We start from the raw sequence: 27,865 nt of genomic DNA on the forward strand, positions 1-27,865 counted from the left end.
GAATCCTTGCAGTCATGAAAGTTTCAAATCTAGAATATATATGATAGTTCACTTTTCATATACGATCAGGAAACATTAAATCTGTTAATACTTATCAGGCCCCATGGCATATCGTGCAGTCTCCAACTCGATCTCTCTGGCCACTCTATTTATGTGCTATGGAGGGCCATTGTAAATCTCCACCTTCACAAGTAGTCTTTAAATAACGACAGGTTTTCTGTTCATGCGTTGCTTATGGACTTCAGGTTTGTTCCCGATGTAGCCATTGCTATCGTCAACATAATACAAATTTGCGGGGTTGATGTCTTTTGCAGGTTGCTCGCGATGTCGTCCCTGTGATAAGCCGCCGTCATTGGCGTATGTTGTATGGTTTGTATTGCTGGCAAGGTGGACCCAGAAGTTCCAGTTGCTGATCATCGAGTTCAGCAGATTCAGTGTTGAGCAGCACTTGATGATGCGCACTGCCTTGAGAAGAGGCCTATGTCTCCAGACGCTGACCGTAGGTGAATGCAAAGTCTATGAAGGCGGCGCCGGGTTTTTGGTTTTACTGAAATACAAATTTGATCTCGCTGATGAGGGAAAGGACCTGCTCACAGCAGCTTCTGGCAGTTCAAAATCCAGCTTGTTCGACGGGCAGGTGTGGCTACATTGTGGGCACGATGTGTCAGCAGAATGCCCTCCATCAATTTGTATTCTATAGATAGCAGTGAGATTGATCCATAACTTGACGCCTGATCTTATCATTTTCCAGGTTTCAGCAGGGCAATGCCTTGTATGTTCCCTTCCAGGCTCTGGGGATTGTGCCGCTTAACTAGACAGTGGTAAACGAGGCCGCTAGCCAGTCTTTGCCTACAGGTCCCAAGTTCTTGAAGAATATGGGATAGTCTTGATTTTAAACTTTCGTGACTGAAGGAATCCATACTCTTTGGTTCTTTCGGTAAAGTCACGCTTTCCCAACTGATGACGGACGCTTTTGTTGCACCCGAAACGTCGTGATTTATTTTACTGGATACCTACGTGACTTTACTGAAAGAACCAAAGAGTATAATATGGGATAGATGTTGTATGTTTTGGCTATGGTGACCCGTAGTCCGTCAACAATCTATTTTAAACTAAACAATTTTTTATTTTACCAGGTAAGGCCCACTGAGCTATAGAGATATTTTCCAGAAGCGAATTGGCCACATATGATGGCTTAACAAAGTGGCTTTTCACGTGGAAATGTATAGCAGCCACATTCTGTAAATGTGTTTTTTTCTAATATGGAGGAAAAACCCGGAGGACACGGAGAAAAATCAACACAACCACAGGAAGAGAGACGCCACAAACTCCAACTATGAAGACGTCAGGGTGGGGATTGAATCCACAATCTCCTGTATACCAGGCAGGGTAGGTAACATCTCAACACTTTGGCGATCTTCCCTCGAATGACTGCAGAATGCGGGACTTATTGGATGACACCTTACAGTTGCGGTGAGATATTTGTACATATCTTGATCGTGCTGCTTGTTTATTGTGGCTTTTGTGCAGGCGAAGACACGAGAGACGATTTTGTTGGCAATTACTTGCGGTGCTTTTATATGTAGAACGCTGGTACCAAGATGGTAAAGGAGATTCCAGGCGTTGGAGCTGGAGGGTGCAAAGTTAATCTCTTTAACTGTTTCTTGCAATCGTTGTTGTCCGGCCGAATGTCGCCTCTAATAGCATTGATGACTTTGCCTCGTCGCCAAAGTTAATTTCTACTCCTTCTGGAGTTCATCGCTATTCATGTCCTCCTGTAGATTTTGTTGGTGGCCGCTATGATGGTGGTCGTGGCGAAAATGGTCGTAGTTCTCTGGCACTGGATCAATCGCTTGCAGCGTGATAATTATTTCGGTCGAGAAGGTGCCAGATTGCCTTCTGGAAGTTCCAGCGGGTAACTGGTTGAATGTGATTATCGGAATTGTAAGTCCGATGTGGATTACTGCTGACTGGTGTTGGTTTCTGTTGAATGGTCTTCGGATTTTCCTCAGTGCAAAGTGCACGAGACTATGGTGATCTAGAACACAGAGGTCTGGGTTGTACTCCATTTTCCATCGAGCAGAGTGCAAACTGCCTCTGTTTAGGGTCGAAAAGCAAACGCAGATCGTTTATGGATGACCAGTCCGTTTATTGATATCCTGCTTCGTTGTTTGTAGAGTAGCCTCATCGCTTGTGCTGGCTGTTAATGTCACCCACATATATCTACGGATGGGCTGCAATATGGATCATTGGAGTTGGCCAAGGACTCTTCCGTTGATTTGTACACATTGATCACTGACACCTGGCATATTCTGATGGTAATGACCGATATTTCATTGGTGAGGACTTCTACTTTCACCTCAATCTGCAAGGCCTTGTTTGACGAAAGTGGCGATGCTGTATGTTTTTTTATGAGTGATGGTGAAAATGATGTGGTATCCGTTGATTTTAAAGTTCACAAGCCGGTTGTCTTTTTCATTGGTTTTCTAGAGCGCAACGTTGATGTTTTCTTGATATAAACACTTGGCGAAAACATCACACTTTGCACGTGAGAGGCCTTCCGCGTTAAGTTGATGCACTAGTAATGCACGTCCCAATCTTCTTGGGATGATCTTTTGGCCCTTAATAGGACCGTTTTTCTGACAGGATTTACATACTTGAACTCGAATATATAAACGATCTAATTATATTTTAAAAATACGAACGATTTCAAAAAATGCCGAAGTGATGGTATTAGTGCGATGAGAAACTTAATAGGTGGGCCGCGTGAAGGTTACCATCTCCCTTTTAAGGTGGTGTTTTTGATGAAGTCTTGAGTACTTTGTTACGTATGCCTCTATTAGGACACGGCTTCATCACACGTGAATTTTATTCTTTGCAATTTAAGATTTAATGTGATTGGACAGATCCTGTCCTCTATGGGGCAGCCATGCTGGACATCTGAATGACAGATACGAGTTTTACGATGAAGGATATATGTAGGGTCAAACAAAATGAGTAATTTTACGTGTCGCAACTCAGCAACAAAGGAAAACATTAACACAGGCAACACTGGTGCAGTGGATTTGAAATTATGAAGTCAATAAGTAATGGCCTGGAAACACTGTGAAGCAAACATGTTTTCAAACAAAATTTTACTTATTTGGACCTTCAACTATGGAACAAATGACTATGAATGAAATCTTCTCCAATGTGTTATCAGGTTGCACCACATGCTGTTGGGCATATCTGGCATTTATATCTGCATGATGGGAGCTTATTCAATTGAGGAACTGAATACCTTCAATTCAGTTCCCAAAGAAGCTCCCAGCACATAAAATGAAACGTCGGATAACACAAGGTACAAACCAAAAAGACATTGGAGAGCTAAACAGTACAACTTCCAAAAAATGCAGTCGCGTGAATGCATTGTAATGTCGATTGTTCAGTCGATACTGCCAGCAACACTCCCAATCTAAAGGTTGACGATTTCCCATTTCCAAAGTGTCAACCCAACCTCAATTACAACTCTTCCCCTGGGGTGGGTAAAATAAGCACCACCTCAAATGTCTGTGCCATTTCATGCAGATAAATCAAATATTGCTGTGACGATTCATACACTCCACCATCATAGGAATGTGTAATTTTCACAATGTACTGCTGGGATGCCGAGTGCTTGTTGATGTTTAAAAATAAAGGATTGGGCCTTCAATACCAGGGAATCAACAGTTGTTGTCATCAACTAGACAAGCACTTTCCATGGGGAATATGGAATTTCCACTACTTGGCACAAGGTGGTCATGGGTGGCTGCTACATGAGAAATAAACTGCGGGTCCTGCCATAACTACATACAATATCCACTACATGATTAGAACCCAGTGGAAATATGAGCACTGCTCATCTATTATTTTTGCAAAGGAACTCTCATGCTCTTTGTTTAAATAACACGTTCCTTCGGAGTGGGCAGGTAGGAACTTGGTTGGACAGCGCATTCGTGCACGACAGAAAGTTCGCGGTCACGTGACATACTTCAACCAATCCGGGAGCGTACATGTTTGGGAGGGGCTATGCACGACAGACAAATAATCCCTGGTGGGCAGTGTGGAACTGTTGTTCCTACCTGTATTAGATGACTCCACAAATCATACTGAACATCAGGTGTGGATTCGGCTCAACCCATCACCCCATTGGTATCAATAAAGTAGCACGTTGCGATAACTTAACAGTGGGTGTCCTGTGGAAAGACTGGCCTCTGCCATATGATGTGAAATGCACAACACTCGCTTCGAGCCCACAGATACGAGCTCTGTTCCACACGTTTGAACAGGAAGACAGTGGCATTTTTTACACTTGCCAACTAAGGTTGAGTGTTACTTCCTTATCCCTGTATGCTTGTCCATCTCTATCCGTCTGTCTGTCACAGGGTGGGGGACGATAACTCTCAGATGATCCAATATGAAGGAAACGTTTAAGTTTTGTTGCTATTTTGGACTTCACTTACAGAAAACCGGTTAAAGTGATTAAAGAGTCACCATGCCCATCCTGGTAAAGCTCGCTATCCGAGACGTTTTTTTCATCGTGGCCTATGAACGTGTCGCTACTTTGCGCATCTGACGCGAGTATGTTGAGAAGCTTTTTGGAATCCATGCAGAACCGGCCCTAGACCTTTGGGGGCCCTAAGCAAAATTTGGTTGGAGGCCCCTTTGATGTATGATTTTTTTCACCCACTAGCTAGCAGTGACTCTAGGGGGCCCTCTGCTGGCCACGGGGCCCTTTGCAATTGCAAGGGTCGCTTAGTGGCTGGGCCGGCTCTGAATCCATGCAATGTGTCCAATTCTTATTTGATTTTGTCTTTCATTCGGGAGCATAACGCAGCAGTTTTAAGACTTTAAATGTACTATACAATAAATCGGGAGTGCCGTATGGACAGTTTCACAGCAAAAAAATGCCAATTTCTACTACATTCAGTGGTCAGTGGCCAATATAACACTAACATGAATGCTGAGCACAGCTAGCCAGCTACGGCTACCCACGCAAATAGGCTTTGGAAAGCAATATGGGTCGCTTTCCTGACCCATATTACACAAGTTTTTTTGGGGTTAGATCGCATACATGTGTCGTTCACCCACCACCTCCCGACAGACAATTTGTAAGGTTTGTCACGTAAACAAAACGTGCCAATTCGTTACTACTTCAGTACACCAGTGTGTTAGAGTAATTCCACGAAGTTTCACTGGTGATTACAACCAGCTTCATCCCTTTGGGATCAATAAAGCAAGTAGCACGTTTTGGTAACTTTACAATGAGTGTCCCGTGAAAGACTCGCTCCTGCCATGTGATTGTGAAATGCACAACACTGTCTGATTGCCAATAGATACGAGTTCTGTTCCACACGTTTGAACAGGAAGACACTGGTTTCATCGGCATGAAGCCAGTTGTAAATCACCAGTGAAACGTTCTACTCAAATGGTAAATGTTGTGGGTTTACTCTCCAACACACCGGTGTGGTGAATACAGCAACTCATTGCCACGTTTTATTTACGTGACAAATCTTACTATTGTCTGGTGGTGGGTTAACGGCACGTTTATATTTACGCGATCTATTTTTTTTTTAATTATGAATGCAATCCAATGTGAACATTGTGTTTTGTTTTGCATAAGCACTGAGCAAGTAAAACGTGTAGCCCTGAAATGGCTTGCTCAACATCACTGCGCTGTTGTTAAACCTTTCCCCGTTCCTCTTATCAGCACAGTTGGCTACATACGATGGGTGGGCAAGAAGTTCAACATACATTCTGCTGGTGAAAGGGCTTCCACCAGAGGGAGCCCCAGAAAGCCCTTCCACGAGGTACTTGACCTACTCGGCCACATTGGCCAATCGTCTGGGAAGAAGGCAGTACCCATACTTTACCCCACCGCACACTACCTGCCGATCAACTAACCACGATGTATCCACGTATACTGCTGGGTGGATAGAGGTGGGGGGGGGGAGAACGAACGTACCTAAGCATGTTCTGGTATTATAATTACTGCCACTTTAATACAGAGATTAACATTAATCTATGTATAGGAAATCCTCAACACAACTTCAAGGCTCATTTTTTTAGCTCGGGTTCAGTTTCAAATGTTTGGGCAAATAATATTGTATTAGTTAATTACTAATGTATTGCATGTTGAGGGAAACAGGCGTACCTGGATAAAGCACACACGTATGAAGATAATTCTCAATGACAGCACAACATGCATGCGCAGGAAAAGAGAAGACTTAAAACCGGGAGAAAATCCGTATGGGAAGAGGATCTGTTGAGCCCGATACTTGCACCAAGCAATGCGCTCTGTGGAATCGTTTTACCCGTTTTGGGACTGGCAAGATGAGGTCATTTGTATTGCAAGGCAACTGTGCTTTAATATCAACACACCCATCCTTAAATTAAGTTCACCGTTGAATGAAAAAAACCCCAAAAGTGTATTTACATGGCGTCTAAATGTGACCGCATCTTGAAACGCTGTAGAAAAAGAATCGTTCTTAGATTCACCAAGGTTTGCTTATTTGACAAGTGTTCTTACCTCTAATATGGGAACTTTCTCTAATTCGGTCATAAACCTACGAGCCGTGCTGCCCATTAACATTACGTTTTCACCACTGGACCAGCTAACAGTTTGATTCCTGATACATTAACACTATTATAATTATCATAATCATCAATCTGGCCAGGTGGTTAAGTGGCAGAGCACTCAACTTACGATAAGAATATCGTGAGTTTCACCGTATCCATTCCCACTGTCGCCATGAGGTTAATAATACGAGTTCCACTTGTGTGAAATCAATGGAAAGAATAAAAAGGACTCACACCCAGCATCGAAATGTGGAATTTCCACCATTGGCTAAGAAACACCAACTGACAAGAGGACTGCCCAATTAATTATTTGCGTAAAGATATTCTTTGAATATATTTGTCCAGGAAAGCCCGAGGCTCACTTCTCCTTTTCAAGAAATACCCTGCTTGGCCTTTTTGGGCAATTCCTTAACAAGTAGAGGGTGATCCATTTCACATGTACAATTGTGTGTGCATATCTACATATTACACTAAAACAATAGGAAAATAGAGCAAACAAACATTGATTTCAAATCTTAAGTCTCCCACCAATCTCAAATCATTTAATTACATGCTTTACACTTGCCTGTGTATGATATTGAGCCATCGCTTTCATAATATGCAATCACCTGTTGAGAAGAACTTAAGATGGTCAAAAGAAATCAGTGGGGTATCTATAAAGGGATCACCATGCAATCGTCTGTTGGCGAAGAGCAGAGTACAAGAAGAAGAGCCACACACACGAGAACATAAAATTCAATTTACATTTATAGTATGGTGGGCGATCTACTTTCTGTCCTGCCTTCTATACGACATATTGATAGCCTCGCCCGGTTTTCGTTTTGTTTGGCTCATAAATAATCATTCTTAGTGGCTCAGTGACCAATAGGATATGAAACTGCCTGTATTGTAACAATTCTGACCAAAGGTAGCTTTCTATCCCCATGAATTCCTGAACATTACTGCTCAAGAGTAAATACATTTCAGGTGAGGTGAAGTATTTGAAACGTGAACAGTGTTGGCTGTAAATTTTGGAAAATTGCAAAAAAATCAAGTTATAATGCCCAAGCCGGTTACAGTCAACCCTAGATTATCTGGTGTGGTCTGGGTAAAAAGGCCAAACGCACAGCATGCAAAACGGATGTCAATTAGGCAATAAATGTATTCATGGCTTATTTATACAGAATAAGGGTGAGGAAGAGATTTATATCTATTTTTGAACACTATTCGGTCCGATATTGTTCTCACTGTTAACAACCTAGTTAAAATCTCTAATCCACTCAGAAATAAAAACACCAATTTGATGATGACAGCTCTCATGGTCTTGAACAAATCTCTGAACGGTCTTTACTCCAATCTTAAAAAGGATTTTTATTCCCTGCCATTAGACTTGTCCTCAATGCAAATGAAACAATATTAATATTGGTTTCGGATCAACACAAGCCTGCCCCCCTTCTCCACTTCAAGTCGTGGCTATGAACTCTCTGAAAATTGAAATCGTTGACAATTTAAAAAATCTAGGCCTTATCCTAGATCCCAAAATCTCTTTCCAGGTTCTTATAGAAGATATTTGTATCTTGCACCACACGTAGCTAACCGTGCTAATTGGAGGTGCGGGGGGAAAACAAAATAAGACAAATACAAATTGGTTTCCTCTGCAGATACAACTATTGTATTCTCCTCCATCTCAGATTGGACACTGTCAAAGCTACCATTCTCCAAAATTTTGACTACTGTGATGCCATCTACAAACTTGCCTCAGAGACTCTTGGTCCCCCTAAACCATTCAGTTCTTCATTTTGCGTTTGATGCCCCGTACACAACACACCACTGCGACCTGTTACTTAAAACGCAACTTCCCTTGATGCTCAGAGGCAGCGATATTGGGCATCATTCATCCTCAAAATACTCCAAAAAACTCAGGCTAATTACAATCCGTGACCGCCTCTCACCACAGTCCTCATCACGTTGTCTTAGAAGCGCCTCTCTATCTCTCCTTAATATACCCAGATTGAGATCTAGCTGCAGTGAAAAATCATTACTTACTTTTGGAATTAACTCGCTTCACGGTTTCGGTTTACATCCCTCCCCTTCCCTGGCCTTATAACATTCCTTCTTAGATTTAACATTGATCCATTTTCTTGCACACGCTGTTAGCGAACCGCACACGATTCGGTGTTTTATTTCTGTGTTATCTGCCAGTGTTCCTTGAGTGGTGCATTACTTGCATGTTATCCTAGATTGTGTTTGTTACTCAGTAGTCTACAATGTTATGATTTATATGCTCTAAATTCCTTAATTTCTACAAGGTATTGTCTTGGTCATTCTTGTCAAACAGCTTGATGTTTCTTACCTGCATAAACAAATAAAAAAGTAATCGGTTCACTTGTCAACATGCTTGTATTCACGTAGGGACTTAGCCACGGACCCTTGGCTAGTGAGCAGCAGTTAATAATTAAACACAGCGCACACATAAAGGGTGAGAATGAGCATGGTTGATCTGTAACCTGGGTAATCTGCTTACAAATCATCAAGAGCTAACCTATTAGGCAAGTAATGATTAACTCTCATCATAATTTCATTAATTGTCACAATTCGTGGTCAAGATTTATTATTATTTAACTTTTTTAAATGTTTTGTCTGGACCGTATATTTAATTTGTTCTGTATGCTCTGGACCCTCTCAAAAATAATCTTACACGCATGAGTCTATGAACGTATCGCTGAACGTATTACACGGGCGTGTGAGCTGTGCTGCTATTCGCTAGTGCGTATAAAAACATACTAATCTGGCAATCCAGTCTCCTAACAATAAAATGTAGTTTTAGTCTTAACAGAATGCCAGGAGAAAACCTCCAATGCGCGTGAAAGGAAAACTCTAAAGACTCGATCGTAAAGGAAGCCTGTGAAAAACTGCTTGCTGTACTGCCTTAATACAGGCAGTACCTCACTAGGTCAGAAAACTATTTACTGCACTGCCCATGAAGGCATCACCACCTGTGATAAGCGGGTGGGCATCACATCCCTTGCACATCGTCACCATCAGCACCAAGACTTTCAATGTTTGCGCTAGATTCAGGGAGCATTACACTAAACTAAAACCTGTATTTGCCGAACAGTCAAATAAAGGTGTGCACCAACGCCAGCTACCATCGCATCCTTGTGGCACGTAAGACGAGATGACTGACATCGCGCACAGCTGATGGGCTAGGGTTACGGTTGGAGTTAGGGTCAAAGATATAACTGGGATACTAGGTAAAAGGTTAGGATAAGGGTCTGAGTCAGGATAAGAGTAAAGGTTTGATGCCAGAGTTAAAACTCTCACCATAGTAATGCAGTTTCACTACTGGCTCTGAGTTTTACACAGAGCACCAATTCCTAAAATAGAGCACCAATGCAAAGTGGTTAAAGTAAAGAGGGTCTCGGTCATTCTTTTGGGCATAAGGCCAGGGTTTGGGTGGAAGTTAGAATGCAGGAATAGGTTAGGTTAAAGGCTATGGTAAGGATTAGGATTTGCATCAATAATCATTTGTATTAATAGGGTGCTTAAATGCCTCAGCATCTCAAATCGACTTACACCACATTATGGTATGGTTTGGAATCAATCCACAACCTTAGTGTCAAGCAAAGGTTGTGTTTATTTTTGGGGGCACCGTTAGATTCACTGTCCGTCTTAACCCTAAACCCCCACTGGGTGATACTGTAGTTACACCGCTCAATTCACAATACTCTTTTTGTGAGTTCATATCACCCATTGGGGGCCAACTCAACTCATCATCTCTCCAGGGCTAATAAAACAAGTACTACTAACTGGGACCAGAACAGCGGTCATCCTATGGAGCAAAATGCACCATCCATAGGAATGTAGAATTTTTACCACTGTATAGATGCCACCAGTGGAGCTAAGCACCACCTACTACTTCTTTGCGCAGTAAGATCCTTTCACTCAACTTTCGTCTCTCCTCTCACATTCCCTCCTATGCCTACAGCAAAATTAAAACACAGTCCATCATAATCAAGGCTTTTCACATCTAACCCAATGCCACCCCATCCCATTCCCCCCTCACCCCCATCTACCACTGTCACATGTGCACACGCCGATGCCTCTTGAGCGTGTATGCCAGCAGGAACTCCTTTCCACACTCGTGGCACTTGTAAAGCTTCTCGGTGTGGATGCGCTTGTGGCGTGACAGCCCACTCGAGTGCGTGAAGCCCTCGCCGCACAGCTGGCACACGAAGGGCTTGCGGATCACAATGCCCGGCGCTCCGAGTGGCGGTGGCAGCAACAGTGGTGACGTCAGCTTCTCTGGTGGGAGGTGGCCACCCCCTCTCGTCACCTCTCCTCCTCCGCCTGCTGCTGCTCCGCCATCGGGAGCTGACCACCGGCTGGCGAAGGCCTCTTTGACCGACGGAGCGAACGGCCGAATGCTGCCACCACTGCTTCCGCTACCACTACCACTGCCACTGTCCAGTCCGCCTCCCGCAGCTGAGCTCTTCATGAGCTGTATCACGTACATGTACTGCTGATGCATGGCCTCCGGGCCTGACAGGGGCGGCCGCGTCAGGGGCGGCTGTGGAAGCGGTGGCAGAGAGGACGACGGCCCAGGCAGTGTAGTCATGGGCAGTGGAGACCTTGAGAGGGGCGGAGGAGGCCTCAGTAGCAAGGCTTCATCTCCTTCAGCATCGTCAGCACTGCCGTGGCCATCCTCCTTGGTGATGCACATCGTGTCCACGCCCTCATCCCCGCGTACTACAGGGTTTAGGGAGAGACGCACAGAGTGTGGGAGAGAAGCCCGTAAACCGATTATAGTATGCCATAGTTATTTATTTAAACCATGGTTAGAGATACCTTTTCCTTATCGAGGGCTGAATCGAACTTTAAAATACCTTTTGCTAGACACGTATTAAGACACCTTCGTTACTTCTGTGACTGCAAGAGGCTCGTGCAGTGAGAGATGTGACCGAGTGTACTAAAATTTACATTTAAGGTTGCCAGGTCAAAAATGTGCCCCTCTCGTGTCTGATTGGAATGGCCAAGATCTTTGCGGATTGTTTCAAAGTGGCAAGCCTCATGTGGTCGGGTGGCCATTGCATATTAAGTTGTGTTGCAGATACAGCCTGCGAGCCATATGTTTTCATGCATGTTGCAGGATAGACATTTATACAAGAGACCCTTGAATATCGAGGGGGTTGCGTTCTTGGAAGGTACGTGAAAGCCAACTGCGATATTCAATACCGAAGCCTCACCTAAATAATGGAGGTTAGGTACACAGCAACCAAAAATAGACAACATTTCAAATGAAATAAGTATTGTACTGTATGCCAAATAAATTAAAAACTAAATTTAAATACGTAAAATCTCTGTACAAAAAATATTAACAGACAATAAATAGGGGTATAAATACTGGATACTGTACTTAACGGGTGTGTTTGTGTGCGAGTGGGGAGTGGTGCTGCTATGGTTAGCGCACTGCACTACGAACCCAGCAACCAGAGTTCGATTCCCGCTCTTGTCTAACACCATTGACAATTATCTGAATTGGTCCCGGGCCTCTCCTCAGTCGAGTCTTGTCTGCAAGATGCTTGTATGGCAACGGTTGAAGTGCTACTGACTTGTCGCGTCCCTCGTCCGACTCACACCATGGTATCAGCCAATGACAAAGTACCTCCGGGTACAGTATATACGTGAAAAGCCACAACTAACCCCCGCAATAGCTAAATTGGTATACAAAGAGGTTGCTCACGATAGGTCGAAACTGCGAACGATAAACCCGTGATATTTAAGTATCTCCTGTATACACATTTGCAAAAACACCACTGTTTAGCAAGCGGCACACATATTGGCAGGCAACGCATTTCTAGGTTCGTGAGCTTCTCGCACCGACTAACAATTGACATAACATCTTAACAAGCAGCACTTGCTTCCAGGATCACCTGTGTAGTCATCATTGATGACGGCGCCAAATTCTGCTGGGTCCCACACGGGTGCAAATGTCCCTTCCCCATGGAGTTCCTCCTCCTCCACCACCTCCTCCTCCACAGCTTCATCTGAGCGATAAAGACAGCATTTAACTTGGTCATTTTCAATACAGCAAGTCACTGACATCAACAGAACTTTATACTATAGTTTTGCTTGTATTCAACCCCTATTATGAGAATTATAGTGCCTCTAGTTATGAACAGACAGACATAACTATCGCATCAACTATTTCAACCTTCGTTGCAAAGGATTAATGACGTATTTTATTTATCCAGGAAAGCCTAAATGGGTCTTAATAATATATTTCTCTCCCATTTGCATTTAAGCAGAGCTTTTATGAGGGAGGACACTGGAGTAGCCAGAGAAACTCCACTGTGCATATGATGTATAACACTCAAAGGTCCACACAGATTCATCATTACAGTTATTATAGTTATTATTGCCAAGTACTTCCAAGGACCAACAGATGTTGGAAAGCCATTAAAGAGTCCACGCATATGCATGATATTTCTTTCGTCCTTGTTTTAATTTGGATGAGCCAGTTGGTTTTAGGATCAGCCGATGCCAGCATGCTTCAACATGAGAAATGCCGAGCACATCTTTTGGCCACTGATAAAGTGGACTGCCGCAGCGGGAACGGATAGAACTCTGGTTCTATCCCAGCCTGGTTCAGGCACTTGTTTCTCTGAGTTGTGATGTAATTGAGGTATTAGATGCTGCAGAGCTAAACTCCAGAATCGATCGTGGGCCGTGGGCTCACACCTTTGCAGTCCTCAGTCTTGATCCTCACGGCGTTGTCCTCGTAAGGTATGGGCGACACAAAACCGTCCAGCCTCACACCCCCATCACTATCTACATGGAGACGGAAATGGCAACAGTATGAACATCAACAGCAGCAGAAGTGTCGTCAACAGAAGCACAAATAGAAAGCAGCAGTGGCAACAGGAAAATCAGCAGCAACAACATGAACAGTACCAGAAGCTTTGACAGCAGCAAGCAATATATAATGAAAATTGGAGGGGCAACAGCAGCAGAACCATCTATGAAGTCTAGGTTCAAGAGGTGTATAATTCCTGCATCAAATCCATTAGCCAGCCACTCTGGGATACATGTTTAAAGTCCTGGGGATGGGTCTCTCTTTCAAGTGCAGACAATGTCAGGGCACAACGCCAACACACATGGAGGACCTTAGCTCTTATCCCAGTCTCACACACCCATTATTCCAGCACCCAATCCCCCCACATTGAGTGCCTCCCCTCACCTGGGCTGGCCGCGTCTCCATTGTATCCGTCGCCAGTGCTCCACTGTTGGCCTAGCGTGGGGTCCAGGGCACTGAACTTGTGTGCCGACTGCAGTAGCTCCTGGCTCAGGCTGCTGAGCGTGGCCACGATGATGGCAAGCAGCCCCCTCAGGCCCACGCCGGCCTCTTGCTCGGCGCGGGCCTGCGGGAGAGCGGGCACGCATGCCTTGATGACGCGGCGCAGTGCAGCATAGAGTGCAAAGGGCAGCCGGCACCGAGCCATCGCAAACAGCTCCAGCGTGACCTGCGGGATGGGGAGGTTGGGGTTAGGGTTCAGGTCGGTGTGACTGCTGTCATACCTATTTTTATTTTTTATCTTACCAGGTGAGGCCCATTGAGTTATATAGCTCTTTTTAGAAGCGACCTGGCCACAAATTATAGCTCAACGAAGTGGCTTATCACGTGGAAATTTATAGAAACCAAATATTTAAATGCATGTTGATTATAAATGTAGAGGGAAAAACCGGACGACCAGAGAAAAATCCAGGCGACCATGGGGAGAGGGACACCGCAAATGCCAAATATACAGGCGTCATGGTCAGGATGGAACCCACGACCTCCTGCATACCAGGCTAGGGAGTTAATGCGGTACCACATCTGGAGTGGAGCACCTATTTCCTAGCTCACTGTATTTGACAGAATTCAGCGTAAAGCCGTCAGGTTTATTTAAGATCCAGCACTCACCCATTCACCCCAGTCACTCACTCACTGGTGGTCACTCGCGTTCTTATCACACTTCTGACGCTGCTACCATGGTCAATGTTTTCGTGCAATTGATTCTTCCATGTTGATGATGCCATCTACCAGACCGTATTATCTCATCCAGCATTTAACCCCTATACTACATGTCTAAACACTTCTCTTCCTGCTTCTACCCTCGCACTACTAAACCTAGGAATGAACTTTTTTTAATAACCTTTCTCAATTCAAGAAACACGTTAACTCATTGATTACAACTGCAATGGTTTGTTTTGCCAGCCGCTGGATGCGTTGCTCAGCAACTGTTTAAAAAAACAAAACAGGGCCGGTGAACAGGGTGAGCGTTGTGGTGAGGGCCCGTGCCCACTAGGCAAGACTAGGTAAACTGGAGAAGGCATAGATTTAAGAATAAATTAGGTGGTGTGCTGGGTATGTAAATATTTGTTGACCTGGACTAAATCAGCTGAAATTAAGGTACTAAGTATATTATGCCATCTTCCATTATCCAGCGATGCAAAATCCCACCCAGCAACATAACACGAGCTGATTCAATCGCTCCATATCCACGATGAACATACTGTCAGGCCTGTTCTCTTCTTTGGTCACCACTCCATAGTTAGTGAAGAACACCGGTCATCATCGTGTCCCTTGCAAGCCCACTTACTTTTCTAAACAGCCAATATGATGTCTCTAACGTGCACATATATTCTCATATCCTGGGTGGTGTAATATGGTGAAACAGCTCCTAGCACCCAAACGGCGTAGGGAGGCCATCAAGATTGGCAAGGGACTGTTTATGTATATGAAATTAAGAGAATAAGCTAGGCCTGACTAATCATATCCAATCACAGACAACTCTAACAAAGAGATCAAAAATCTGCTTCTGAGGTCTCTTCAATTGCCTCTAATCCAGATTAGTTGTTGATTCGCTTTTCACATGCCCTGCTATAGAGTTCGTCATGGCCAGGAATTGAACTTAAGAGGTTCATAGCAATGTTCTAACCACTACTGCACCACTAGTTCACTCCACTGAATACACAAAGGATCAACTAATTGCCGAGGCCATGGCTTTTTCAATCCAGGTTTAAGCCACCTGTGATATAACCACAGCATTGCCTTCCTCCCTGGGTTACCTGCTCGTCCTCGGCACATGCCATGAGGTCATCATAGTCCCCAATGCCGAACTCTCGCTCCACGGCTTCGGCAAAGCAGGGCGCCTTGACTCCGTGTGCGCCCAACCACGCTGCGAAGTCAGACCGGGGATCCGGCAGCTCCACCGCAACGCACGCCATCACTGCGCAAGAACGATACAATTTACAATTACAATGTGGATTGATCAAATCCAAGCATTAATACATTTGGTATTTCCAGCATTAGTATTTTGCGAGGATATCCCAAAGGCGCTTTGTTTTACAAGAGAAGGCGATTAGCATGGTTGGCTACGTATGGTGCAAAAGACGTTTATATATACGTGGAATTCAAATCGAGCTCTTTTGTAGTTAAATGTTCAAATTTTGACCATGACGTGGTGCACTATGGGCCTATTCTTTTTGGGTGATGTCATGGGATCTTTAATGTCTGGTGCGCAGCAGGCAGCAGGTATTTTACGGTTAATTCACCCACAGTATTAACATGGCGGCCCGATGGATTTTAACTGCTAACCCCTTACAACAAGAGGTGAACACGCAACTTGCTGGGCCATGTTATCGCAATGTTTTGGTATATCTAATTTATGTAGCATCTACATGCGACCCCATTTGAATACACTGTTAGAAATGTTTGGAATGATTATTTTGTCGACAGTCATGGATACACAATATTATATAGGGCCTCAGTGATGTATATAGAGTTCCACTCAGATGCAATGACAATTTTAACGTATTTAAAGGCATTGCCCAAAAACAGTTGGAATATTTATATTGTAGTGAGAACAAGGCAGTCAGTCATAGGGATCCATACAACTATATACAACCCATAAACGTGCATCTCTGCCAATGTGGAATCATAAAAAAATGTGCATGGAAAACACACCTACATAAAGTACAATAAAATGTGAATTTACATTTACTCTACACATCTCAAGACGCTATAGAGAAAGAGTGGGCATGTTTACACTTTATATAAAGAAGACAATCCCTTGTAGGCGTACTCTTCGATTTTTTCGGTAAAATAATTATTTTATTTCGATGATTATGTCTATTATTTTTATTATTTCTTTTTATTTTTACCTACGTGACTTTACCGAAAAAACCTAAGAGTATGAATCCTTGCAGTCACGAAAGCTTCAAATCTAGAACCCTTGTAGGCGGTGTGGCGGCCCTCACACACTGATGATGTCTTGTAGGAGAGAAAGTGCCACCCACCCCTTAATATTAGTGAACACTGCTCTTGAGCTTGGGCTTGAACAGGGTCAGGGAGTCAACAGCACGAATGACTTGGGGGTAGTTACAGACTACGATGCCAGCATAAGAGAATGTGCACCCACACAGAGCTACGGTTGACTGGAAGTTGGATGGGTGTTGTGGTAGTTTTGATGTCGGTGAGGGGTGAAATAGCTTTGTTCACTATCGTATTTGTCGCTGGCGACGCGTCTGAAATCCGTGCGAGTGGCGTGATATTGACTCGTGGTGGCGTTAGGCCGGAGTGTGACTACGATGTTGTGTGGCGGTCGGGTGGGTGCTGCTGTTGTTGTGGTTGCGTGGTAGTGCTGTCAGTTGTGTGTGTAGAGAGCTACGTTATCTGCATTGTATCGTAATAATTGTGATTACTGGCGACGCACGGGCGAGATTCGTCCCCCGAGTTGGGCGGCTGAGGCTGAGGCGGCGTCGCCGCGGGGTCTTGGAAGTGAAGCGACCGGCCCCGAGACGACGTCGTCCTCGTCGTCCTCACCGTCCTCCCTTGTCCCGGCCCCGCTCGCCTGGCCCGAAACGTCGTCCTCGTCGCCCTCACCGTCCTTACCGACCGCCCCGGCTCGGCTCTAATTACCTCGGGCGAGGTAATTAGGGAATTAAGTTGGGAACTTTTAACGAGCGGCGTTCAAAATAGCGCGACCACGAACCCACTCCCTCCCACTCTCTCTCTCTTCCCCTCACCGTACAACAACAACAATAATAATGATAATGTCTCTCTCTCCACACACACACAACCACGGCAGGAGGCGAGATCCGCGCTTTGGCCGTGGCTGATGATGCCGTGGGGCGGTGGGGAGGGAAGAGAACGGAGTAAAGGGGCGGCCATCTTGGTCAGGGTGAGTTCAACGGGGGGCGGGGCGAGCAGGGGGGGCGGGGTGGGGACAGGGGGGTGGGTGTGCACAGGGAGGCCATGTTGGTCAGGGTAAGTTCAACGGGGGGCGGGGTGGGGACAGGGGAGCGGGGTGTGCACGGGGGGGCGGGGTGTGCACGGGGGGGGGGGCTGCATGACACGTGAATCCAGGGTACCCATATTTCTAGATTTGAAGCTTTCGTGACTGCAAGGATTCATATTCTTGGGTTTTTTCGGTAAATTCACGTAGGTAAAAAATTTACTTGATACAGCGAGCGTGCTGTGACGGTTCCACCTGAAGACGGAGGCTTGTGTTGCCTCCGAAACGTCGTGATTTATTTATTTATTTTACTTTTATTATTTTTTTACCTACGTGACTTTACCGAAAAAACCCAAGAATAGGTACCCATACTGTTTGGTTCTTTCGGTAAAGTCACGTGGGTATAAAATAAAACAAAATAAACCACGACGTTCCGGGCGCAACACAAGCGTCCGTCATCATGTGGGACAACCACAGCAAGAAACAATTTGTAAAGTGGGCAAAAGGGCTGCTGTAACAAGAGGCTATATAGGTAAGAGAGGGGGGGGAGCCAGGGAGGAGAGATAGAGAGGGGGGTAGGGGGAGTGGAGCGCTACTGAGTGAAGAGCAGCTAGAAGGGATTAAAGGGCGAGCAACGACAACATATCGGTGGGGGGGGGGAATGGGCGGGGCTGGTTGTGGGAGGTTTTACCTGGTTAATAACATCCTTCCAATGATTGCTCAATTTGTATCCATCTTCTCGGTTGAAGTTATGTCTATGTTTATATATCTGGATGGCTTCATGAAGAAACCTTTGATAGTAGCCCGAAGGTTTGCAGAGCACCTTGGTCTCGGAAAAATAATTTCATGAGAGCCCACAGCATTATAGCAATGGTCAGCCACTGCGGATGTATTAGTTCTGCCGTGTTTCAGATCTGCCTTGTGTTCGCGAACACGGTCCGAGACATGTCGTTTCGTTTCCCCAATGTAACAATCACTACAGGTGCAACTTAGTTTGTAGACTCCAGGATATTGCATGTCAGGAATGACATCCTTCACAGATGGCATCCTTAAACGGTACCCGTACCAGCGGAATCAATTATTTTTATTTAAGGAATCCGATGAGCTATAAAGCTCTTTTCCCCCCTCACAGATGCCAAGTTGGGGGGCACGTTACGACAACAAACGATACAATAATACGATAGGAGTGCAAAGTATATGAAAGGTAAATACATAATTTAAATGATTATTTTTTAAGCGACATGGCCACATGATAGCTCAACAAAGTGGCTTACCGTGAGAAAATGTATAGCAAGAAAATAATGTCAATAACCTCCCCCACCCCGTAAGGAGTCCCATTACCAATTTATGTTTATTTCTTGGGTTAGATCGCGTAAATATAAATGTGTTAACCCACCACCATCCCACACAACCAATTCGTAAATTTTGTCACTTAAAAAAAAAGTGCCTATTACTACTTCAGCACACCGGTGTGTTGTAAACCCAATTTGGTTTACTCTCCAACACACTGGAACACACTGGGAGGTGGTGGGTGAACGACACATTCATATTTACGCAATCTAACCCAGAAAACCCTTTAATATGAATATTGTTGGTTGCGAAATTCTGTTAAAATACCCTTACCAAGATGTCCCGCCCGTAGGCTCGCCTTGAGTACTGCTGTTGGATTATACCGTAGCCAATCAGTGAAAGGATTGTGCTTATGAGGACCGTACAAGAGGTAGTGCTATAAAGAGGTGCCATTGGCACGAAACGTCGCCTCAATAGTTATTGTTCCTATTCTTTGGGTCTTTCGGTAAAGTGACGTACAGTCCCTTTAAGAGTGTGCTCCTAATCTCAGCTCGTTACCTGTATAAAAGACACCTGGGAGCCAGAAATCTTTCTGATTGAGAGGGGGACAAATACTTATTTCCCTCATTAAAATGCAAATCAATTTATAACATTTTTGACATGCGTTTTTATGGATTTTTTTGTTGTTATTCTGTCTCTCACTGTTCAAATAAACCTACCATTAAAATTATAGACTGATCATTTCTTTGTCAGTGGGCAAACGTACAAAATCAGCAGGGGATCAAATACTTTTTTCCCTCACTGTACAACCGCTTTGGAATACGTCGAATTTGGTATACGTCGTGTTTTGATGAGGAAAACATTTATTGGGATACGACGTGCTTGCTCGAACTTGTCTGGGTCGGGATGAGTCACCGCATACCCACGTATACCCCGTTCACGACTGAAACAAAGCGCCGCTCCTCAGTCTGCCTGTACAGTAGATCTCATTCAGTGAACAACCCTTGCTATAACTCTCCGTGAATTTTCACGTGTTTTTTTATCATTTGAACGTGAATTTTTTTGCGAATTCATTCAACTCCTCTCAGTAAGGTAAAATTACGTAAAATTGTATTTTTATTTAAATTTATTTCAATTTATTTATTTTAATTTACGTATGCATTTTAGTAATACATAGTGTCTAAATTATTTTATATAACCCCATTAATGTATTATATGCCATATAAAATATCATTTCTTATACTCTGGAACGGATTATTTCCTTTCCCTTTATTTCTTATGGGAAAAATTCGTTTGGTATACGTCATTTTCGGTATAAGTCCTACCTTCTGGAACGAATTAACGACGTATACCAAGGTACCACTGTAGATGGTTCAAAGAAAATAACAAAAAAATACGTTTCGATCACAACACAAGCGATTGTCATCGAAACGTCGTATTTTTGTGTTACTTTTTTTGAGCGACTTTACCAAAAGACCCAAAGAATATGAATTCCTGTAGTCACGAAAGCTTTAAGTCAAGGTATTGTTCCTTTTAAGAGTAATGTGTTGGAGGTTTTTTTGTTGTGTGTTAATTGTGCTTGTGTGCTACTGCCAACGCAGCGTCACCACATTTCCTGAATTGTATTTATTATTAACCATATCACCTTTTGCTATAGCCTCATTGTACCACTCATAACCCTTGTAAAGCGCCTTGGATAATGGTGCTATATACATATAAGATGTTATTATCTTCTTGGTTCTTTCGGTAAAGTCACGTAGAAGGGAAGTAATAAAATAATAAAAATAAAACATAATAAAACAATTCTCACGACGTTTCGGCCACAACGCAAGCAGCCGTCCTCAGGTGAAAACCAGGTCTGTCGAGGCGACAGCGTCTGAATGGAACAGCACACGTGCTTGGAGCATATATATAATCTGGGTTGGAAGGGGGGAAAAAGGGTGCCTTGACAAAATAATATGCATATCAAGAGGAATTTAGCATATTTATGGGAAATGCAGGTATGTGATTAGTACTACTTATGCCCGTGCATTATGCAGGATTAGCAGCATCAAAGGGAAGGGATATGGGAAATGCAGGTATGTGATTAGTACTACTTATGCCCGTGCATTATGCAGGATTAGCAGCATCAAAAGGAGGGGATAGGGGTAGCATTAATAAAGGGAAGGAGTGTTAATAGTATGTAGCTGCAGTAACTAAAACCACCACGTAAACAACTAAAGTATAAACTACATAGTATCATCAGTATACTAAATATACTCTACAATAAGCTGAGTTACTAACAGTAAGTAATACATTACAATTCTACGTCGTAAAAAATATATATGCTTCCATCTAAACTTTATTCTCTTACATCACACGAGTCTACACCGTACTATATACTGCTATAGACAAACCCAACATTAAATTATATACTGTATTGCTATAAACCACCCTAAACCTTATACATTGTAATATTACACTGTGTATTATTCTACCCACCCTAATGTATATCACACTGCTGTATATTGACTATGCAATTACGATACTATATATTACTTTGTACATTGTATTAAGGTCTGAAAGTCACCGTAAACGTGACTTTCAGACCGCGTTCCACTCACTGGCATTGTGTTCTCCACAGGGAATGGATTCTTTGCTCCGCTGCAAGTTTCCTACACTACTCGCCCATTGACATATTTCGTTGCTTCCTCTTAGTATCTTTCACACGACGGTCAATGGTACAATGTGGTGTACGTGGGCGTGCGTGGAGTAACCCCGTGCGGCGGTGAGCCAGCGCTTTAGTCATGACTCTCCGCTAGAGGGCGCTAGCACGGGAGAAGCGATTACCCGATTGGTGGGGGCCCGGCGGGAGCTGAGCAATGCGGTGGAGGAGGGAGTGGAGGAGGGAGTGGAAGGGGCAGATGTCGCACCCATTCTCCATTTAACGACGATGACCATTTGAAATGTAGGTAAAATGTCAATTTTCAGAGATAACAGGGGTCAACCTTTCAAAGAAGCTCCCTTAATTACCCGAATGACGGGATGAACTGGCATCACACTACCCCCCCCCCCCCCCCTTTACAAAAGACAGCCGACCCTGGCTGTAACCAGCCTACAATGACAACAAGAAGTACAGAACGTAATCCGGTGGTAGTAGGACTTGTCGCTCCAGGGAACATGAGAGTCACTTTAAACGGCTGGTTTTCGAGCGTGTCCTTGTCGCTGGTCCTCCAGGGACAGGTAGAAGTGGTCCTGATGGGTTGGTCTTCTCTGGAGGACAGCAAGGATAAGGAGACATCGGAGGCAATCCGCCTCTTGCAGGAGGAGCCGGTCGCTCCGGGGTCCTTAAGCACTGGGATCCTGTGGGCAGAGAGTCCGCAGACGCCTGAGGGACAACGTCCCCTAGTTCATGGCCCAGCTCGCCGGGTGCACCTGACATACAGCCGTCTAAATTTCGATTTAAAGCTTTCGTGACTGCAGGGATTCATCTTCTTGGTTCTTTCGGTAAAGTCACGTAGAAGGGAAGTAATAAAATAATAAAAATAAAACATAATAAAACAATTCTCACGACGTTTCGGCCACAACGCAAGCAGCCATCCTCAGGCGAAGAATGAAACACCCCAAGCTTGGAGCGTATATTTAAGCTGGGTTAGAGGGGGGGGAGGTGGGAAGAAGAGCGCCTAAACAAAATAATTTGCATATCAAGAGGAATTCAGCATATGGAAAATGCGTAGGAGGTGGGCGGGGGGGGTTCCAAATCAATACTATGCCCGTGCATTATGCAGGATTAGCAGCATCAAAGGGGGGGGGGGAAGGGGGGGAGCATTAACAAAGGAAAGGAATGTTAATAGTATGTAGCTGTAGTTACTAAACAACCACGTAAAAAACTACAGTATAAACTGCATGACAAACTAAAGTATAAACTACATAGCATCATCAGTAAACTTACTATACTCTACAATAAGCTGAGTTACTAACAGTAAGTAATACATGAAAAATTCTACGTTGTAAAAAATTATATAATATGCTTCCATCTAAACTTTATTCTCTTACATCACACGCGTCTATACCATACTATATACTTCCATAGGCAAAACCAACATTAAATTACATACTGTATTGCTATAAACCACCCTATACCTTATACATTTTTAATATAACACTATGTATTATTCTACCCACCCTAATGTGTATCAAAATGGTTTATTACGTCCTTCCAGTGATTGCTAAGCCAGAATCCATCTTCTCGGTTAAAATTGTCTCTGTGTTTGTAAATGTGGATCGCCTCATGTACGAATCTCTCATGATAGCCAGATGGCTTGCAGAGAACCTCTGTCTTGGAGAAGTCAATGTCATGTGAGCCCACTGAGTTGTAACAGTGATCTGCCACGGCTGAGGTGTTTGTCCTACAGTGTTTCAGGTCAGCTTTACTACTCTACTATCAACTCCCCGACTTACAAACTGGCTCGTTTTTTGTCCGAAATCCTACGGCCTTTCACTGGAAAAACCACCTCTGCAGTACTAAACTCTACTGACCTGGTATCAACAATCAAGGGGATTGCCCTGTCCCCAGACGACCTGCTTGTCAGTTTTGATGTGGTTTCTTTGTTCACCAAGGTGCCTGTGCCTGACACCATCGCAATCATTGAAGACTTGGTTCATCAAGGACTGAATGCTGGGGTACCCCCCCTGGTGAGACACTGCTTAACCAATACATACTTCACCTGGAATGGAACCTTCTACAAGCAAATTGAGGGCACCCCAATGGGCTCCCCCTTATCTCCGGTTGTAGCCAACATCTTCATGGAGAAATTTGAGACGGACGCCATCCAGACTGCGACTCTACGCCCGACCTTATGGAAGAGGTACGTAGACGACACTTTTGTCATCTGGCCACATGGCCGGCCTGCTCTAGACCAATTTCTCGACCATATCAATTCCATACACCCAGCCATCAGATTCACCATGGAAGTCGAAAATGATGGCAAGCTACCCTTTTTGGATGTCCTAATCAAAAGGAGACCTGATGGTTCAATGAGCCACTCTGTCTACAGGAAAGCCACCCACACGGATGCTTATCTAAAACCGGATTCCCACCACCATCCATCCCAGAAGAATTCTCTCATCAAGACTCTATATCATAGAGCCCAATGCATCTCCGACCATGAACACATTTCCAGTGAACTCAAACACGTACGCCAAGCTCTTAAGGCTAATGGTTACTCCGACTACACAATCCGCAAAGCCATCACTCCAACCACCAAGAAAGATCCTGTTGAGGAGCCTTTCAAGACCATCACCTTACCCTACATTGCTGGGGTCACAAAAAAGATCTCCAAAATCCTGATTAAACACAAGATCCAGGTCCGATTCAACACAGTACATAAAATCCGTGATCTGGTACCGTCTGTAAAAGATGTGGTTCCAGACATACAGTACCCTGGTGTCTACAAACTAAGTTGCCTCTGTGGTAGCAGTTACATTGGGGAAACCAAACGACATGTCTCGGACCGCATCCGTGAACATAAAGCTGACCTGAAACACTGTAGGACAAACACCTCAGCCGTGGCAGATCACTGTTACAACTCAGTGGGCTCACATGACATTGACTTCTCCAAGACAGAGGTTCTCTGCAAGCCATCTGGCTATCATGAGAGATTCGTACATGAGGCGATCCACATTTACAAACACAGAGACAATTTTAACCGAGAAGATGGATTCTGGCTTAGCAATCACTGGAAGGACGTAATAAACCATTTTGATACACATTAGGGTGGGTAGAATAATACATAGTGTTATATTAAAAATGTATAAGGTATAGGGTGGTTTATAGCAATACAGTATGTAATTTAATGTTGGTTTTGCCTATGGAAGTATATAGTACGGTATAGACGCGTGTGATGTAAGAGAATAAAGTTTAGATGGAAGCATATTATATAATTTTTTACAACGTAGAATTTTTCATGTATTACTTACTGTTAGTAACTCAGCTTATTGTAGAGTATAGTAAGTTTACTGATGATGCTATGTAGTTTATACTTTAGTTTGTCATGCAGTTTATACTGTAGTTTTTTACGTGGTTGTTTAGTAACTACAGCTACATACTATTAACATTCCTTTCCTTTGTTAATGCTCCCCCCCTTCCCCCCCCCCTTTGATGCTGCTAATCCTGCATAATGCACGGGCATAGTATTGATTTGGAACCCCCCCCGCCCACCTCCTACGCATTTTCCATATGCTGAATTCCTCTTGATATGCAAATTATTTTGTTTAGGCGCTCTTCTTCCCACCTCCCCCCCCTCTAACCCAGCTTAAATATACGCTCCAAGCTTGGGGTGTTTCATTCTTCGCCTGAGGATGGCTGCTTGCGTTGTGGCCGAAACGTCGTGAGAATTGTTTTATTATGTTTTATTTTTATTATTTTATTACTTCCCTTCTACGTGACTTTACCGAAAGAACCAAGAAGATACAGCCGTCTGTTAGTGGAGATGACGCGACACCGTGGGGCGGATAAAAAGGTTTGAGTCGCGACGCATGCCCGAACCAGCGCCTGCGACCGATCTGAATGTGTACACTCTGCGGGCTTGCTACCTCAATGATTGTTACGGGACCCTGCCAAGGCTTGTACAATTTTGGGGATGTACCCACCGGAACTCGGGGCAGTGTAGCCATGCCTTATCACCCGGCTCCCATTTAGTCCCAGATTCACGGAGAGCAACCAGGCGTTCATTTGCGGCTTTCCTCCGGCCTGAATTTCCCCGAGAGGCCTCCTGAGCCTCTGACAAGCGCTTGAGGGTAAGGCGCATGGGGTCGGCGAGTTTACTCTTTCCCAGGTCAGGGTTCAATTGAACCTCGATGGGTGGATCATACTCCCTCCCATACATGAGAAAAAATGTCGAGAAGCTGGTGCATGCGTGCGAGGCCAATCTGTACGCAGCGAGGACACTAGGAATGTGCAGGTCTCAGACTGATCTTCAGTGACCTGGTGGCACAGCATGGATGTTAGCATCCTGTGTAAGCATTCCACCATGCCATCGGTCTAAGGGTGATAAGGTGAGGTACGGACTTTTTTTGTGCCCAACAGGCAGCACAATTTCTTGAGTAATTTAGAAGATAAAATGTTTCCCTGGTCTGTGAGGCGTTCTGGGGCTCCTTTATCCAGAACGTACCCGAAATCGACACAAAAGCATAGACTCCCATCTTGCTTTTTAACAAGCACGATGGGGGGCCCCCACGAGGTGTTTGACGGGGAGATAATTTGGACGGCCAACATTTTGTCAACCGCACAGCGCACATAGTCCTCCTTTCTAGGGCTTAATCTGTAGAGATTTTGCCGAATTGGTGCGGAATTCTCCTGTCTCGATATGATGGTGTAACAGAGGTGTGCAGCCAATGTCAAATTTAAATTTACTGAAAACATCGTCGAACTCTTCCAGAAGCGCACGCAATTCAAGCCTCTGTTCAGGTGCCACATCATGTTGCTCAGTCTGCCCAGCAGCTGCTGCGATGGCTCCGTTCCCGCCAATTTCAAAATCACAAGACGCGGTCGACGCATGAGCTAAAACAGAACCCTCTTGTATGATTGATGCGACCAAACTGGTATTTAAAACCTGGATAAATGGGTCTTGATTATTTGCCACCAAGGTCTGCGCAAACAATAAGGTTTTGCCCCGAGCCGCATTGTTGGAAGGAACCAACAACATCCCTTTCTTTGAATTTTTGCTGTCAAGTTGTTTCTTTAATCGCAGGGGAATTAACATTTGTGCGCCGGGGGGGATTTTAACGGTACGGCTGGCTATTGTCGGAACAGATGTATTTGCCGTGCGGAATACGGTTGGCGATGTTAAAAATGCCATCCGGCGAGCCGAAGGTAATTCTATGCAGCCTTGATCAATAAGGATCTTCAGCGGCATTTGGCTAAAAAATCCGTCCCCAACAGGCAAGTTACTGCGATGGAGGTGGAAACAAGCACAGGACCCATCCAGCTGATGTCACCGACGCACACTGTAGCCATTAACTGACCAATGATCCCTAATGACTTACCGTTCGCGGTGAAACACGGAATATTAACAGGCGAAATGGCGCGAGATGCACCTGTGTCCACAAGTAGGCGTACCTCAATCCCCTCAATTGTTCCTACGACAGCGGACGACCCAGCTGCCGCGGCAATAACGCGGCGACTCAAGGCGTGTAATTGCGCGGGACGCCGTGGCCACCCTGCACCCGTAACAGCGCGGCCCACACGAGACGCATCCCGACACGGCCCGACGATCCGCGACCCCCATGCATGAGGTGGGTGATTTGGCTGTGTGTGGGGTGCACCACGACTTGCCTGTGGGTCCCAATGAGAGGAGGGCCGGTTGTAGAACTGCGGCGTCGTAGGAGGTCTTGGTCGTGGAGCGCGGCAGCCGATGGAGACGTGTCCCGGCAGGCCGCATTTAAAGCACACCACCGGCCCATCGCTCTGGCGAAGAGAAGGATCCCTACGACGTCCATGATCGTCGGCCCTCCTTCCCCTACCCCCAGAGAAGGATGTCTAGGCTCCTTGAGATGTTCTGTCTTCCCCGACAGCTAGGATTCCAGCAGCCAAGTCAGAGCTGAAGTGTGCCTCCAGGCACCACGTGATCCTGAGCGAGGAGAGGACGTCATCGTCGGTCGCAGGTAGCAGGACCTGTAGTTCTTGGGCGAGCTGGAGCATCTTCTCTAGGACCAGCGAGTCCCTGCCGACCTGGTCCATT

The 27,865-nt window shown here is 44.8% G+C and overlaps 1 protein-coding gene across 1 annotated transcript; it reads right to left on the reverse strand.

Annotated features, from left to right (window-relative positions):
* Positions 1-7,125: 7,125 nt before the first annotated feature.
* Positions 7,126-27,623, reverse strand: LOC144948323 (uncharacterized). Its single transcript, XM_078877761.1, has 9 exons — positions 27,460-27,623; positions 25,776-26,054; positions 22,262-22,487; positions 17,444-17,531; positions 15,688-15,848; positions 13,817-14,099; positions 13,318-13,407; positions 12,510-12,623; positions 7,126-11,325 (listed from the first exon to the last, which is right to left on the reverse strand). The coding sequence occupies exons 1-9, from the start codon at positions 27,621-27,623 to the stop codon at positions 10,658-10,660; spliced, it is 2,073 nt and encodes a 690-aa protein (XP_078733887.1). The 3' UTR covers positions 7,126-10,657.
* Between the last annotated feature and the right edge of the window lie 242 nt (positions 27,624-27,865).

This window comes from Lampetra fluviatilis, chromosome 3, assembly GCF_964198595.1.
Source record: "Lampetra fluviatilis chromosome 3, kcLamFluv1.1, whole genome shotgun sequence".
NCBI classification, from domain to species: domain Eukaryota; kingdom Metazoa; phylum Chordata; class Hyperoartia; order Petromyzontiformes; family Petromyzontidae; genus Lampetra; species Lampetra fluviatilis.

Bases quoted from the DNA above. Each gene is read 5' to 3' on its own strand.
- LOC144948323 (XM_078877761.1), bottom strand. From the start codon at position 27,623: ATGGACGTCGTAGGGATCCTTCTCTTCGCCAGAGCGATGGGCCGGTGG. The intron at 22,488-25,775 runs GTGGGTACATCC...CTCTGCCCACAG, and splicing joins CTACACTGCCCCGAGTTCCG to GATCCCAGTGCTTAAGGACC. The intron at 17,532-22,261 runs GTACTTCTTGTT...CGAGGTAATTAG, and splicing joins CTACCACCGGATTACGTTCT to AGCCGAGCCGGGGCGGTCGG.